At 36.4% G+C, this 18,381-nt stretch overlaps 1 protein-coding gene across 1 annotated transcript in view; it reads right to left on the reverse strand.

Moving 5' to 3' along the window:
- The window catches only part of ADGB (androglobin), a 119,113-nt gene that overhangs the window by 91,898 nt on the left and 8,834 nt on the right, over window positions 1–18,381 (reverse strand). The window contains exons 2-5 of the mRNA XM_009646975.1: window positions 8,391–8,541; window positions 5,391–5,483; window positions 3,007–3,078; window positions 1,598–1,786 (exon numbers count right to left, since the gene is read on the reverse strand). Coding sequence (XP_009645270.1) covers window positions 1,598–1,786; window positions 3,007–3,078; window positions 5,391–5,483; window positions 8,391–8,541 — 505 coding nt within the window. The remainder of the gene's footprint in view (window positions 1–1,597; window positions 1,787–3,006; window positions 3,079–5,390; window positions 5,484–8,390; window positions 8,542–18,381) is intronic.

The raw sequence follows: 18,381 nt of genomic DNA on the forward strand, positions 1-18,381 counted from the left end.
AATTTAAGAGTTTCGTTCTTATGTTGCTTATAAGTTGCAACTTATTGATGCTCTTTCTTTTGACTGCCTCCTATTGGCTGAGAACATCTCCTCAAGAGACCTCTATTTTTTTTTTTTTTTTTACCATGGGTTAAAAACTCTCCAGGTTGTTCTTTCCTGATTCTCCTCTTCTCCTTTTGCATTTCCTTCAGTCTTTGGTGGTTTCTTTTTACTATATGAGGGTTTTTTTCCATGCAAATATATTAATAACATATTGTCCCAGAAAGCAAAATGAGCAAGTTTTTTTTTTAATTAATTCATCACATTGTAAGGATATGAAGTAATGCTGAATATACCATTTCCCTCAAAAATTCTTTCAATATTTAATTGCCTTTTCTTCTAATTAATTATGGTCTATTTTGGATTGAATTTATCTAAAGTCAAATTCTAGCTATTGGACCTTTCTGTATTTCACCAAGAAGTTCTCCACTCGAATGACCTTCTTTTCCATTTGTAACCAACTATATTCAATGCTTCTGTAACCTCTGTTAAGCTGGAATAGACCCAAGGTAAACACATGACAATCTAAAGTCCACATGATGCTGAAAGTTTGGAAAAGAATCCAGGCGTCACCCTTTGGGTTTTGGTCCCTTTGACTGCTCTGCAGAAATGTACCAAAGCTGTAGTCATGGAAGTTTCCTTGCAGAAACTGGCAGCATTGGTCCTTGACAGCTGAGAAGGGAAGAATATTCAGTTCTTCCACTCCTTCATCAGTGCTCTAACCATCATATTCTATGCAAAACAAGAGGTGGCAGCCAGCCATCTGATAAAAGATATGAACTCTCTCTAACTTTTCATGCACTCTCACAGAATAATCTAGTGCTTGGTATCTGCATAGACAGATGTACCTAATACAAAGCTGTAAGTCAGCTGCTTACCCTCCAGGAAAACTCTCAGAAACTCTGAATGTTTGTTTGACTAATTCTGGTAGCTCCTCACTCAGTATGTGAGACAACTTAATCACTCCCGGAGAAAAACCACACCTATCCCCATTGACAATAACAGACCACTTCACCACCTAAATTAATCTACTTAAATTCTGCTGCCACAGACGGTTGGTGTGATACCTAAAGCAGGTATCTCAAGCAGGCACACTGAATATGTCCATAGCGTACCCGGATCTACTGATATGAAAATGTTTAATTTGAGCAGCTGAAGCCTCTGAATTATATATTATATAATTTGTTTGAATATATGCAACATTAGCAACTGCTATTATTGGATCCTCTTTCTACAATGAAATAAACAAATGAACTCAAATGCAGTATCTTGTTGCAGTGCCCAGAGAAAAGAATCTCCTAATGATCAGCAAAATTCTCCATAGTCTACAAAAAGCATAATGTTGCCTTTTCAAGTAATAACTCTGTTTTGTCAAGTTCTAAGTTGTACAAAAAAATCACATGAACTGTAAAAGGCATTTTTATTAACATGGATCAACAATTTGTCAACACTTCTACAAATCCATAGCTTTTCAATAATAATAAATACTTACACTAACCATAACAATTTGCCGTGCTAGCTGCATAATACTTATATATTGCTGGCGGGAAGTACTCACCATCCAATAAAGTTTCACTACATATTTTCCATAGCTATTGTATAGTGGCATGTGTCCCCTGGTAGCTTTACATAAGGCATAAATGTGTTCCCATGGTTTCCAAAAAAGGGTGGATGTTCCATTAGTTAAGGCCTTTTCATTATATATCCTCCAGACTGCATAAATTTCACTTATAATCCATCTCATCAGCTGAAAACAGAGAAAAACAGAAAAAAAAATTTCACCTTACATCTTTTAGAAAAATAAAATCAAGTTATAACAATCAAAGAATAAAAAGCTCCTGTTTTAAATGAAGAAGTGACATAAAAGTATAGCTATAGTTTCATGCAAAAATTAATTTAACTGGTAAAATTTTTTCTCAAAATCATCACAATATCTACCTACAATAACTCAAAACTTCATGAACCTAAGTAAAGGCACAATATAAATTATGCTGTTCATCACTTAACAAAGAAAAATGAGAACATATGATTTCAAAATAAATTGTTACAGGACTTATGAACTGTCACTTGTTTAATTGCTTATTACTAGATAGAGCTGCTAAAAATCAATATTGGCTTTAATACTTGCTATTTGTACTCAGTAAAAAACAATCCTAAATAATTACAATTATTTAATATTATTTAAAATTTAAAATAGATTCTTTAACTAATGCAGATTTCTGATGTATGCTATAGTTTCACAAGTATTACCAGACTGTTACAGTGATTTATGTAAACAAGAATGAGAATAAACTTTTACTACAAGAGACTTCCCCTAAAATTAATTAGTGGTTCTATGGACAGCAAGATTTACATAATCTCTTTTCTGGTGGCTTCTTTCCATACAGTTTCTCTGGTGCTGAATTTTGCATTTGCATTGAAGCACTGAATAAAATAGAAATTATGAAGTAATATTATATTCAGGAAGGCACTCAGATGCCTTTGTTCTACCTGCTTTGTAGCTTCCCCTGATCTGTAGAAAACATTTATTCAACTCTGGAGAGAAGACGACCAGCTGGGTGATAGAGATTTGCACACTCATGCAGGCACACTAAGAACATGACTTTGGGAAAGCTTCAATGAAAAACATAAATCCTTTCTAATATGTCTTTTATTTGCTCTTAGCTTTAGAGAATATTATCCAGTAATAATCTTCGTAGTTCATAGACTGTATATTTAAAAAAAAAAAAAAGTGTTTGGAAAATCTCTTGCCATCATTGATTTAATTTTTCAAATTCCAAAAAAAGGGAAAACAGTAATTATGAAAATCTAGATGATTTCTTGCTATTTTATTCCATTATTGTTTTTAACTTACAAAATTTGTCACAACTTATTTCTTCATGGTAGAAATTTGGAGTGAAATCCAAAAAGTTAAAAAGAATGAAAGAAAATATTTTTTAAAAGGGACATTAATGTATTTCTACCTACCTCACTACAAAATAGATGCTCATTTGCTGAAAAAAGGTCAAATGAGGCTTCATTTTTGACAACCACAGGAATCTAGGAGAAAGTAAATTAGTTAAGTTCATGGCTAAATTATCTGGTAAAAAAAAAAAAGAACACTAATGTTTAACAGTAGTGACATACAAATGTTAGACATTTGGCAAACATTCATTAGACATTTGCAAATTAAAGGCCATCAGTTTGCAAATCTTGTAGCTGCTTTTGTATTGCTTAATAAAAATGTCTTAAAATCTAGATGTTCAGAATTTTAAAAAATCATTATTTTTACCAGGAGATTTAAAGAGTACCAAATGAAATGATTACATGATTAAATTGAGATTCCCTCAATCTTTTCATAATATTTGCAGTTCTGCATTTAAATCATGATCATAGCACTGCCTCATACTTTGAGATTTTCTTGGCTCCCCACCAAGATTCAAAAGGATTTGTTTCCTTATGGTCAGTTAGAAAGTGGTATTGTATCAGTATGAATGCTGACTTTATCAAATCTTTGACTGTATGACACAGTTTTGATGACTATTACTTGTTTATACAGTCCCTTTTCTTTTTGTAAGCAGTTTAGAAATAACATACTAGGATTCTAGTTTATTGAACTAAATACATCTGTGACTCTCATAACTTACTGGTGGTGATCATTACTTGATTCTTTGCTTACCACATTAAATAGGCTTGTTTACTCTTTCTTTTGTAGTTACTAATAGATTAGGCAGCAACTTATATCATATTAATAGGCTTTCATCACTTGACAATTACATTAATTTTTAACGACTTATAAAATTTTTAGTAATCATAGCCTCTTGATTCAAAATACATTGGACCAAAACAAGCACCAAAGTTTTAATCTTACAAGTCTTAAAGGCCTTAGTCTTAAAGCCGTAGTCTTAAAGTCCTTAGTCTTAAAGAAAACAAATGCTTTCTTCACAGTGCTCTAAAGATAGATTTAAAATATTTTTAATACAGATACATGTTTACATGGCTTTCTGGGCTGCCAGCTCTCTTGCCCTCATCTTTCAGATACCTCTACTCAGTTTACGCATTTTGGCAGTGTTTCTCATCCAATCTTTTGGTCTTGTCAATTACTCCCTTGACCTCCCCCTCTCCTTCCTCCATAAAAAATTAAACTTGGACCTGTTCAGTGTCTAGTTAATAAAAAATAGAACTGACAAGCTGACAAAAGGAAAACTGACAAGCCTGAAAATGTTGGAAGGGTGGTCAAAGTGTTTTAAAACTTCAGCATTTCATCTGAAGCAAAAACACTTTAAAACTTAGATTAGCAACGGCACTGGAGAACACTAACCTTTGAAATGGTAGGCTGTTTATTTTCTTTGCAATTAATTTTAAATATAAACTGAATAAGAGCTTTGCATACTTTTAAAATGTTATGGTTACATTCCAGACAAGTACTGTCAAAGACATGGACATGTTCTATATGCAGACTGGAGAAATATAGCAATTGAAGTGAGAAAAAGTACTGTATTTCTGGTAAAGCTAATTTATGGTTTCAAGATAGATATTTACTTCAGGCACCTGCTCAAGGGAAGCCTTAGTTGCAACAAACAGAACCTGTTTTGCCATGACATTGATTTTTAAGTGAGAAAACAAGAACACAAAGAAAAACAGGAAAGCATCTCTCTGTCCGGGTGTCTTCTAAATGAATGTGGAGTCAAAAAGCAGAGCAGACTTGGAAAGATGCACTACCACAACATTTTGCACCAGGACATGCTGGTCCACGGTGATTGCACTCAGACTCCGTATAGTGTCATTTAAAATGCTATTATTAGAGCTAACTGTAAAGAAAGAGATTACTAAAGATAATCTTATGTTCTTTTAGATTCTGGGAACCCCAAGCTGTGCAGCACCAAACAGGCTTCTGATCCATGCACAGCTCTCTGTGCAGACCCCATCCATCAGAAGGGTTACCCCATTTCGCTGTTACTGAGCTATGATTTGAGCTGTTATACCATTTTTTTAAAAGAAAACAACTCTTTTCATCATTTCTACTGTAAAACAGAAAGGATGTTCACATAAGAACTTCCTGCTGCACTTAGATAAAGGCAAGGAGTTGTGGATGGTGTAATTGCCAGTAACAAGAGGCCACAGGCTCCTCCCTTACAATACACTGGCGGAGTTTATCCAGTGGCCAGGAATCACACGGAGCACCACGCTGGCCTGAAGGACAAGCTGTGTCTGCAGCACAGGTTAACTGCTATGTGGATCAGTGACTCCTCGGTGTACAACTGTCTCCCAGACAGGATGACTACTCATGGTCAAGAGGGTTTTACCTGTTGAACTGATTTCCTCTACTACGTGAGTAGCATTTTTTTCTTATGACGTTGCTTGTTTCTTACCTCATTTATTAAAAACTCATGTGGACGTTTCCAAGAATGCACTTTTAAGGATGCTGGCAATTCTATTTTCCCTTCAGGATCCTCAAAGACATACTACAGAAAACATGTATGAACAAAAACGGAACATTTTTTTATTAATTACAGTATTGTATCTTTCACAAGATTTAAAATAATATCTTTTTCACACAATAATTCACTTAAGGGGAAAAATAGCATAAAAAGGAACTAATAGTATCTATAACTGAACTGAAAGAGTGCAAAGCCCAAACTGAAGATTCAGCACAAAAACTGCTTGTATTGTTCTGAGAGGTGTATGTGTCCTGCACCGTCTAAATAGGTCTATATAAAATGTTTCCTTTTTTCCCACCTTTCGGAGAAATCTCCATAAAAACTGCTTAAGCTTTTAATTCAGGCACTCTTCTCCCAAGTTGTTTCTAAGTACTTTTTCTAACTCACTTATTTCTAAAGCTTTTATAATAAAGACTGAAAGTAAATATCTAAAGCTATATTTAGACACAAACAAAGCAGGTTCCACGCATTTAAAACTGCCATACAAACCATTCAAGGGAGAGTCTCATATAATTTTCAAACTTTTATTTCCAAAGTGATACTTATTCTCCATGTGAACAGAAAGCGTCAGGATATATGTTATCCGTTTACTTAATAGTACAATGTGGGATGAGGAGAGGCCTCCCCTGATACTGCTTGTGCTGACTGAGAAACTAATGGGTTACATGGTTAGTACCTTTTATTTGCACCTGGAATTTTAAATAGCTTTTAGCCATATTACACGTTTGGTGTATTTCACAGGCCATGATGTACTCTACTCACCTTCTACAGACCAACCAAGAGAAAGTGTTTCTGGTAAGGAAAAACTATGATGCTTTGAGTACTTACTGATTAAAGGAAGGCAAAAGAAAATATATTACAAAAGCATAAAAACCAAGCACAAACACAAAACAAAGACTCCAAAATAGTATTTTGGCTGCATTTTTTTCTTATTTGTTTCATTGTGTAAGTTCCTTCAACATACCAATCCACAACCAAATATTTAAAATACCTGAAGGAAGCAAGATAAGTTGGGGGGGGAAAGAACCTTTTAACAATAATTATTTTTCTGAAAGCTAAAAGAAGCCAGTCTACAGACTGGACCATACAGAACTGTATTAACAGAGTTTGTACTTTGCTTTCAGAGACACACAACCCTGACTACATGGTGTAACAGGAAAGTTTAGCACTTAAACACCAGATAAACCAGACAAAGGAGGCAGGTGAGAATGACAGAAGACTACACAAAGAAACACTAAAAAAACCCAGAGATACGCACCTTTCTTTAGCTGACAAGTGCAAAAATAGTTTGAAGAAGGATATTGTAGGTTCAGCTAAACTTGGCTGACAAAATCAGGTTTAACTTATCTTTTATTTAAGGTGGCTATAACAGACAACTGCTGGGTCTCAGGAGTTCATGCTCTAAGGACAGGAGCTTCAACCACAAGTTCTACAGGAAGGGCAGGCAAGAAACAGGCACAAGAGAAACAGGCAAGGTCAAATGCACAATCTCAGCAGCACACGGCGCTGCTCTGAGAGGCTGTTGTGTAGGGGTGCTTGATAAAAGACCTTACAAGGAAAGAGATTGCTTCCGATCAATTCCTTTTCCCACATAAGAAAGCAGGATTGTTTATATTCTTGTTCTAAGTGTACTCAAAGGTACTGGATGCCCTCACTAACTCTGTTGCTAACTGAAATACCCTATATGATTTTGAATTCGGGCTAGCTGCTTGGATCAAAAGATCCCACGTTAGAAAATTCTTCAGATCTGTGAATTCATCTGCTGTGACCAACATATTTAACAACTCCTTTAAATGTGTAAAAAGAGCAATGTTTCATAATAGCCTGTGTCAGAAGAACTGAATAGTCCAGTAAACACCTCAAAATGCCTCTTATGCTAAAAAAGAAGAAATATTTTCAGTTACAATTATTTTAAAATTTTATCTTTTATAATAACATCGGGCAGACCTAACAGATTAGTACTAGATACATGTCCAGAATGCAGCCCAAAGACACCAAATGTGCTAATGGAACAGAAGAAAGACACAAAGGAAAATTATTTACCTGTCAAATTAATGGCAGCATTCAGTACAGAACCTATAACTTCTCACAAAAGAGTACTTTGGCCCCATAGGGCTACAATATATTTAAGCTTGGGATAGGAAAAAAATAACCTACAAACAGAATATATATTCTTCTTTTGCATATAAAATAGACGATTAAGCACAGTATTAAATGGATTTTAAATATGACTTCAAAATGCTAAGTTTAAGAAACTTTTTAAGAAACAATTTCACTACCACCCTGCATGAAAAGCACATACATTCTGTAATGATAAAGGAGTAAAGATCCAGATGAGATCTGAAAGTCATTCCAAAGTTGGAAAGACTGAGGAATTTTTCTGCATCTGGTAGGTGCTTACTTTCTGCAAAATAACTATATCCCCTCAAACCATTCTCTGCACACTAGAGCTGCAGACAGTGTTTCACATGTCCAGAAACCAAGGTGTGCAAAAGAAAAGACTTCAACATCCATTTTTCCCATAATAAAGATGGGTGCATTTAACCTTTTGAGTCCACAGAAAGTGCCTAGAGAAGGGATTGCTCTGACATACTGTAACAGTTCAGCTGTTTCCACCCCCCTAGTTTTAATTACATTATAGAATAGATTTTGGGGTTTCATTTTTTTTAACTATTAATGTGCACACATTAATGCACACACATATGTTAACAGTTAATTTAAGAAGCAACAAACAAACAATGCACAATACTTTTAGTTTCTTATTTTAGTTTAGTAGGGAACTATTTAAACTTATTGAAAAGATATGATTGATAATTAATACATTATCAGTAACTAATATATTATCAGTATTCTGAAGTTGTGATAATTACTCTATTAAATACAGGTACAAAACCCAAAGTGGAAATAATAGATGTGTGTCACGCAACTTACTGAAACAGGACTTTTTCCAGTTTTTTCTTTCTCTTTTCCAACTTTTCCAGTGTCCCATTTTTCTGCATTGATATCTGCTTCATTCCATTCTGGCCAAATAGGAAATCTCCACTTCTCACTGGAAGCGCCTGCTTGGGAAGATGTAGTTGCCCTGGGAAACAATCAGAGGCATGAATAAAAAAGAACAGTATATTAGGCAAGGGTAGTAGGAAGAATTTTATCTCATAAAATATTCTTTTCCTAATGTGCTGTAATAAAATTTTAGTGTTAGTAACTACAATAACTTTTTGTCACTAAGATAAGCAAGCCTATAGAAGTGATAGATGGCATTATTACTTATAAACCTACAAATTTAACTATTTAAATGCATTTATATGAGGAACCCTGCTGAAGTAAATGGGACAGCTGAAGCACAAAAGTGGAATCCAAGGGCAGAGTTTCCTCAAGCCACATGGTTCTGCTTCTTCTCCTGTGCCATTCCTAGCATTCACGATCCCATTCCACTCACTCATCCAATCAAAAGCTTTCCTTTTATTCTTTGTTTCCAAATTTTTTTTCTGACTTACTTTAACCAAAAGGAGCTTGCCATGGATAAAAGACATATTGGGGAATAGGAGTCCCACTTCTAGGCACCAGTTTGCTGCTAGACCAGCCAGTTCTGTTTCCAGTTAGTTTCATTCTCAGAGCCTCGTGTGCTACCAGAACTCTCACTACCCTCTTCTTGGGATTCACAAGTTTGGTAAGACTGCAGGGATTTTCACAAGACTAATACTAGTACTAGTAGCACCTGTGCACATAATTTTTCCAGTGTGTACAAAGGGCTGAAAAACTGAATTAGTTAGAATGAGAATACAGCAACATTTTTCTATGATTTTATAATATTTTGCTGTTAGCAATAATAAGGACAAAGACATGGGTAAAAATAAAGATTTCTCACTGTCTAGACAATAACTACATTCATCCACGCTATCCGTAACTCTTACTGGAAGACAGCTGTGAAAATTCAATACCATCTGTGCCTTCTGTTGTGCAAATAAAAATATAGCTTCTACCACTCTCTAACTGGAAGGAAGATGTGTCCTGTGGAGTGACACTTTGCTTTGCTTTTCCATCTTTGCCATTTCAGTCATCTGTAAATGGCCTCCAGCCTCTCCCTATTGTGTTTGATCTTTCATTAATGGTATCATTTTTTTCTCCAGCACTTTCTTGAAGATTCAAATGATGCTTCATTCTATAGTCAATAATACTTAACAAGCAATTGAAAACCCTGAGGTGTTTATCAATTTCTCTGGATTAGTAGGAATGTCTCTATCAGTTCCAGTTGTTTCAAAGAAACTGCTGTATCTGCATTAACTGCATGCATGAAGCACAATGAAAAACAGGATGCTAGCTGTACCGACAGCTTCAAAACTTGTGATATTTTGAAACTTTGCCCCTTTCACCATTGATTTAAATACAGCTTCTAGCAGCTTCTTACATATACTTATAAGCAAACAATGACAAGTTAAAATTCTTAATTTTTCTTTTTCCTTATTTCAGATGAAATATCAATGACATATGCAGGGATTTTAAACATTCAAGGACTACTTCTAATTTTTTGTATCTTTTTTTCTCTAAGTTTGAGTTTCTCTTTTAAATCTTTATAGAGCAGCATGGAAGTTTCACTTAATAATAAATAATAATAAAACAATAATAATAATAATAATAATGTCCTGAAACCACTCCCAAAGACAATTAAATAATAATTGCAATAATTGCTGTAAGATTTCTGACTTCTTTAGGACAATAATGGAGTAATAAAAAGGCATATTTTTAAAAAACAACAAGATATGGAAAGACTTGCCCAGCTTACTTTTGCACTAAGACAGAAAATTACTTTACAATACCCTTTGACATAAAAGAATGCCCTCAACACTAACAATGTGGAAGACATGGAAACAGTGCTATCTATGACTGAGATGTCTAAACTAATTTGGGGAAACCCAATGCTCCTGCTTCTCAAAAAGGATGGTTCAATAAGATTTTGGAAAAAATCATAAAGATCTGCAATTTATTTGGACCCCAAATCTAAATGAATAAGTGAAAAAAAGACAGCTAAATTTATTAAAATACTGTATTTGAATAAGGCTATTAAGAAGTTCCTTTATTACAAGAATTGAATAATATAGTTCATTGAGAATTCTTTGAAATAAACTAACAGACACAAGGACAGTGCAAAGCATTACTGGTATTTTATGCTCAAGCTGGATGGCTTCATTTTGCAACAGTATTTTAAACACCAGTTTACTGGCAGATGACTTTTTAATCCTGTGCTAAACCCTAAAGGAGAAAAAGGAAGAGTTAATTGCCAAATGAGAGAAACACTATGAAGTTAGCACTAACTCACCTCTGACCCTCTAAGCAGCTTCTCCAAGAATGCTTGTATAATTGATATAGTGCCAACAGGGGGAATAGGGAACGGCAGGAGACAAACACACCAGGAAAAAAAATTGCAGGCAGATTATGACCTGAATTTGCCAAAGACTTCAGGTTTAAGAGGGAGATGAGAGACAGGCCCACAAGGTACTGGAAGTGTGCTCTCTCAAGTTAAACGTAGTCATTTTGCCTGTAGACACATACACTTTAGCTGCTCACCCACTCTATAAGCAAGATCTTGCCAATATGGTCAGTGGAGTCTAGGGAGCAAATATTTTCTTCTCAAAGTAGATAAATCTACTTGTAAACTACCTATGACCATTCCTCACAGAGGGGAACCAGCAACAATGAAGGGCCCTTTCTCAAGAGAATTACAGAATTATTGATATTTAGTTTCAGAACAGTGTGGCTACTCCACCTTCCTCTCTCAGTACTCATGTCATTCTGAATCACCAAACAATAATAATTTTGTGACACATGAAAATAACTGATGCACTATGCAGGCTTTTTACAATTCAGGAAGACACCATTCTTTCTATTTTACTCTTTCCTTCAGATAAAGATCTAATACTCTCTTTCCTAGCCCTCCCTTGCAAAAGTTAGATGCACCTTTAATCTTGCTTAGCATTTTGATGCAGTCTCTTTCCTTAACAATAAAACAAAACAAAACCCCCAAAAGGGGAAGGAAAAAAAGGATTAGTTTTTCACTTTTGCTTAGATGAGCAGATCTGAGGATGGAAATGAGACATCTTCCCGCGGTAATTTGGATTGGGAGTATTTGAAAGAGATAAAATTGTTTAATAGCTCAATAATAATGCCAGCATTGCTTCCACAATGACTCTGGGGCTTTATGCTGAAATCTGGTTGGAGCCTTGACAGATAAAAGTGCTTCAGCTTCTTCTGTCTCCATGGCTGTACTTTGCAAGTTAGGAAAAAAAATCCCCAGGGATTCCACCATATTGACAACTTCTTCAGGGTTTCTGGTTTGTTATTTGCATATGGATAGATCCAATCTTTTTTATTCTTTCTGCAATCCTTGTCATTCTTTATGACGCAGCTTGCAAAGATGTTATTTTTTGCAGCTAAATCCTTTTCAGTTTCTATTTTCATTAAGGTTTTATCTGTTTATTTCTATTAAACCTGCTTGTGTTTCAAAGTTTAAGATCTGCTTTATATTATCATTCTAAGAAATCAATAAAGAGATTTTCATGGACTTAGGACATAGTACTGGGATCTCTGCCTGAGGATTGAGATGCAAAATTGAAAGCTAAGTTTTTATTAACTTAATTGCTACTCAGCAGCTGAGCTACAGTTACTGTCTATGCATCTGTTCTTAGTGAACTTCAATTCTAGAGTAAAATATGTGTTTTGCTTAAAGCATGTTTTGGAGAACCAAAAGACTGAGCATTGGTATCTGTAACAGCAACTCTTTAAACAAACCAGCCGCTCTATTTGCAGTATGATGCATTTCAGTGATACAGTATGATTAGATATTTATATGCTAGCCTTTCTGTAGATGCAATGATTGTGAGTTTGGTCTTCATTTGATTCACTCTATTAAGAACTTGTTTACCTCCACAGCAGGGCATCTGTTGCTAAGTAACTGCCAACAAGCCATCACTTCATCCCATCTTAGTGCTCCCTGTAGGTGTTTTAAATGGTCACCAACATTACCCATAGCATGTTTTAAAGATTAAAAAATAAACTGCCAATTTGATCATAACAATACCCTAACAGAAGACAAAATCTGTTTGATGCTCATAATTTTCACCTTGTTCCCTGGACAGTGTTGCAAATCTTTTATCTTTCATTAAATACTATCTAATCTTTCCATGAAACATATGCAATCATTACACTGTACAGCTTAGTTTCATTCAAATCCCAGAAAATACACTATTAACATATATCTTATGTCACACTGACTACAGTTCTTGGGATAGCCAATAATTAATGGAAATGATCCAGTAATAGGACAAGCTATTTAAATAACCAATATCTGGCAGGTCAGAGAATGAGGCTGAGAGATGAAACTTTTATCCTTTCCTCCTTCCATTCCTCTGGATGCTCTGAACTCTTCTGTATATACAGAAGTAAGAGCAATGTGAAGTGAGAAATCTCACATCTCATATTCCCTGTTGGATACCAATGTTGGGACGCAGGGAGATGAGAATCTGGGCCTTTTTCCACTTACCAGGAAGCAATAAAGAGAAATGTGTCCCTTCCCTTGGATCGTTTGAGCAGTCAGAAGAAACAATTTCTGGCCCTAGTAAAGGCTTTCATATTAGGAAAAAGAGGGCAGAGAACAAACAGATGGCTCAACTTCTCCTTCAAATGCGTCCTGAGGGGAAGCTACTTAACTTTTTCCCTCATCTCTTCAGAACTCAAAGACAAAAGGCCCCTTTGAAGACTTTATTTGTGGCAGAAAGTTCTTTACACTCTAATCATTGAAATAGTTTTTCAAAAGTAGCATCTGAATATCTTAGAAACCCACGGCAGAAACCATGGCAACACTCAAGTTCATACAAATCTGGAAAGGATAGGAGAACATTTGACCAAGTATCAGTAACTCTGTTGCAAAATTATTTGCTCTTTTTCTTCATACCTAGTGCCATTCTTCAGAAGAGGAATGAACAGAATGAGTCATGATCAGTCAGTTTAATAAGCAACTAAGGCAATAGAGTCTTGCCTTTATTATTAATACAGTCAGCAGCAATTCCAAAATAAAACCAAAATATGTATGTGTTGTTTACAGTAACTTACCATTATTCTTATCTCAGACACTGGAGCCAAAATTTAAAGGACTCTCTGCAGAAGAGAAGTACACCAGTCTAAATGCTCAGAGCTCCCATGGTTGGGGAGAGACTCAAGCCATGAATGCAGTTCAGGTACAATGAGCAGAACAAATAATTGTAAAGCATCTAAGTTGCAACTACAGTAGTTTGCAAAGCCTATGATAACAGGTTTTGTTGTCATTTCACTTTTGTGTACAGAGATAGGATTTCTTCCTCAAAAAGCAGAGTGTGTGAAACAAGATCAAACTGTGGAAAATTAAAGTGATGATAGAAAGAAAAGATGAATACCAACTGATTATTCTTTACAGGTATATTATTTTTAAAGGAGTCTGTTAATTTGGATCACCACTTTCAAGTGTAAAATTCTCATTTCTAAACATAGCTGACATCCTTGTAGGTGTCAGACAAACTACTAACAGACTTCAGTTACCCACCAAGAATGAGCCTATTTCAAATACTTGTGCACATTTACTAAGAGAGAATGGTCACCTAGCCTCACATTAGCCTTGCCAGCTAGAAGTCCACATGTTTTCTTCTTTTTATTTGCCTCCATATTAATGGGAGGTGAGATGTTCATTCTTGGTTTTCTTTCCAGGGTATAGAAGAGGGAAAAAAAGGGTACATGCCAAATCCCTTGCCCAAATTGTACACAGTGTTGTTTCCTGGACATTTCAAAGAGAAACTGATGGAAAGTAGTGGCCTCAAAGCATTGTGGTTTTTAAATTATTTTTTTTTTTTTAGTTTGTTCTCCTGGTTTTCAGCGTGATTCCATTTGTTGCTCTATCAATACAGTCTGAATTTTGGTCTTTATCATTTTAAAATTCCAGCTAAATTTGAGTATCTTTCTTAAAAGTTTGGACCAGTTCTCATCAACATAATTCAGACTTGCTGTTTTGATGCATTTATACCAACTATACCTTTTTGCTATATAAAAATGTTAACTGACAAAAAAGTCAGAAATTGAATATAAAAAGCAGAATAGAGTACTAGGCTGGTACCATGAGTTAGAGAAAAAAGATGAAGATGCATTAAAAAAAACGATGACAAATACAGTGATAAGGCAACTCAATATTTCATACAGATGACAATGGATTTTTTTTTTATCTTGTGTGACTAAATCTTAGCAAAGCAAAAACAAAAATACATTTTTTCATGTATTTTTGGAAGAATTCATGTGAAATCCTATCTTCATGCTCATAGTAAGCTCATGTACAGTGTTAGAATTTTGGACTTCTATTTTTGCATTCCAGGAAGAAGAATCATTTTTCTTGGGGAAATTATCATTAGTAAGTGGCTCAAATACAGTAGCAAAATCAGGTGAAGTTACAGACTTCAGAAAGAAAAGTGTGGAGACTGCTGCTTCCAATGGCAGCACAAGTCAAACTCTGTAGCATGAGAGAGCAATGCTAAAAAAGCTCAGCTTGTCATGTTCAGCAGCAAGAGCCAGCTACAGTAAAAATTCTCTGCTCCTGATTCTCTGGAGCCAAAGGACTGCTCTCAAAAAGCTTCTAATATGGAATGGAAAAAAATACTATTTTACATATTTGAAAAACACTCTTGATAATGGAAGGTATCAGGTGGCCTGGAAGTCATTCATTTGCTAGCCTTTTATATTCTCCCACACTGGAGGTCACTTAGACTTTTAAAAGACATCCTTCAAAAATATTTTTTTCTTTCATTTACATTCCCAAGAGTGGAACACTGAATATTAATCCCAAGAGATGCCTGCCAAAGCAGAAATCTTGTAATATCTAGCTTTTAAATTATCACTTTTAATCTACAGAAACAAAAACAGTTTACAGAGGAGGGCCTTCTATCTAGTTTTACAGGTAGAAATAATGATATACCAAGACCTAGCTAGAGTCATAGCAAGGGCCTGAGAAAAGGAGTGCCTTTTCTGGTGATATTCAGGTCCCAATATCAGCCAAGAGAAGTGATCTCTGACTGATTCTTCCACGGTGGTTGGCTCTGGATTGTGCTCCAGGTGGGACCGTTGTCAGCTGGCCTAAATCCTTCATGGTTACCTGGTTTCAAAAGGTGGAGGTGACAGGCCAAGTGAACGGGGTACAGACTAACATAGGCACCAAGAGGTCCCAGCTGCACCTTGCAGTCTTTCAAAGAGTCACAGGTTTGAGTGCAAGTAACATCTACATCCAATTTGTAGACCAAATTTCTGCTTGATCAATGCACTGTCCTTCCAACTAGCAGCAAATGACTACAGGTTATGTAGTTCTCAGTTAACAACACTTCAACATCAGGTGCTATCCGTCTTTATGATAGATCAATTAAGATCTCTGTTCAAGTACAGTCAAGGAAAGCAAATAAAACACTAGGGCACACCAGAAGCAGGATGTCCAATACGTGAAAACAGTACAATGCCACTCAGTATAATCAATTTTACGTCCTTTGCATGAAACACCATGTTTGGTTCCAGTTGCCCTAGCAATGTAACAATAATTTGGAAAGCCAGTGACAGGCAAGAATGTAAAGCATGGAGGAATAACAAAGTGCAAATGTACAAAATACTGAGTACTACAGGTAAGAGTGGACTATTTATCTGTACTCACAAGTCATACGAGGAGCAGCTGAGGGAACTGGGGTTGTTTAGTCTGGAGAAGAGGAGGCTGAGGGGAGACCTGATCGCCCTCTACAACTACCTGACAGGAGGCTGTAGCAAGGTGAGGGTCAGTCTCTTCTCCCTGGTAACAGATGATAGGATGAGGGGGAATGGTTTGAAGCTGAGCCAGGGCAGGTTTAGGCTAGACATTAGGAAAAACTTCTTCACTGAAAGGGTTGTCAGGCTCTGGAATGGGCTGCCCAGGGAGGTGGTAGAGTCCTCATCCCCGGAGGTATTTAAAAGAAGGATAGATGAGGTGCTTAGGGACATGGGTTTGTGGTGGGATGGCAGGGTTAGGTTAAAGGTTGGACTCGATGATCTCAAAGATCTTTTCCAACCAAAGTGATTCTATGATTCTATTCTATTCTATAACACAAGAAAAACAATGCATCTAACATACAACACAGCAAATTTAATACCAAAAAAAAAAAAAGGAAACACCTGACTGCTCAGCACATAATTAGCCAGCAGAACTCCTTCACATCAGATGCCACTCAGGTGAGAATAATGAGCTATAGCTACCAGAACAGCCTGTCTCAAGGAGCACATACCTCTGTCAAACTCAGGACAAAAAAAGAAAAGGAATGTGCCACTCAAGGGATCTTAGTTCCATTCCACTGACCTCTGTGTGAGAAACCACTACCAGAACAGTCACAGAGCATCCACTTGTTCTGGTTGTCCTCCAAGGCAGGAAGCTGAGGATCTTTTTCCAAATCCTTCTTTACTGTAAAGAAGGAATCTAAAGTCATGTTTCCCCATATAATTGTACAGCACCTTAGAAATTATGGAACGAGTAACATTTCTGAGTTTGTTTCTCCCAGTGTTTCCTGCTTAGAAGATTGAGCTGGCCTTAGATTCAGCTATAAGAATGTTGGGAAGACTGCAGCACCTCTTTCTACACTGGAGTTTGGTATTCAAGTATCTTTTAAGAACACAGCTTGTGCTTTGCTCCTTTCCTTGGCATTTCTTCCTTGCTGGCTTCTGTAAAATCCTTTTGTGCCTTCTGTGTGGCACCTGGGTAATTAAGAACTAAAAATCTCTGCATGGCAGAGCACCTCTGTACTTCTGTGGATTTAGGTCAACTCATTTACAAAGCACTTAGCGTGCATTGATAAGAAAACCAGGAAATCCCATTTCTTCAGTGGTGGTTACACAGAGCTCTCAGAAGAAGCTAAAAACCATTCTGTTTAAGTAGATGAATAATCCATGGCAAACAGAGTCTCTAACATGGTTTTAAGAATGCTTTCCAGTTTCAAAGCACAATTATTATTATTTTTCTTTTGACGGCACTTTTTCTGCTATATAGTTCTTCTGAAAGCTCCTTTTCTCTATTACACTGTTCATTGGACTTCTATAGCACAGCCTGGTTGCACAGTCTCCAGTCAACAGCTCATGGGCAGTGCCTGAAAGATCCCCTGACATTGCTTTGAATTTCAGGGAAAGAAAAACCTAAAACTAAGACCAGTAGGGAGCACAGGATTTAGTGTGATATTGCCATTGGTATATTACTTAATGTTTTCATGCCCATGAGTCCATGAAGTTTGAAATCTACAGATCAAGGTAGGCTGAGCTCTCAGGGGTTCACAGTTTTAATTAGAATTAACTAGGAAAACTAACTTGAATACATAATTTCCTAATTAAAATGTAATCTACTTAATAAAAAAAAATCAAATTACTGGTTGGCTTATATGCTATTTTAGTATGTTTATCATATTTACTTGGGGAAGAACCCATTGTCTCACCGCAAACCATGAAACTAAAAAAAAGTTAAAGGCAGAAGAAATGGAAAATAAAAGTACTAACACATACGAGTGGTGTCCCTCAGGGGTCCGTACTGGGACCGGTGCTGTTTAATGTTTTCATCAATGACTTAGACAGTGAGATCGAGTGCATCCTCAGCAAGTTTGCGGATGACACCAAGCTGAGTGGTGCGGTTGACACACCAGAAGGACGGGATGTCATCCAGAGAGACCTGGACATGCTGGAGGGGTGGGCCTGTGTGGACCTCATGAGGTTCAACAAGGCCAAGTGCAAGGTCCTGCACCTGGGTCGGGGTAACCCCCAGTTTCAGTACAGGCTGGGGGAAGAAAGGATCGAGAGCAGCCCTGTCGAGAGGGACTTGGGGGTGCTGGTGGATGAAAAGCGGGGAATGGGCCGGCAATGTGTG

Source organism: Egretta garzetta, unplaced genomic scaffold (assembly GCF_000687185.1).
Source record: "Egretta garzetta isolate BGI_Z169 unplaced genomic scaffold, ASM68718v1 scaffold139, whole genome shotgun sequence".
Lineage (NCBI taxonomy): Eukaryota > Metazoa > Chordata > Aves > Pelecaniformes > Ardeidae > Egretta > Egretta garzetta.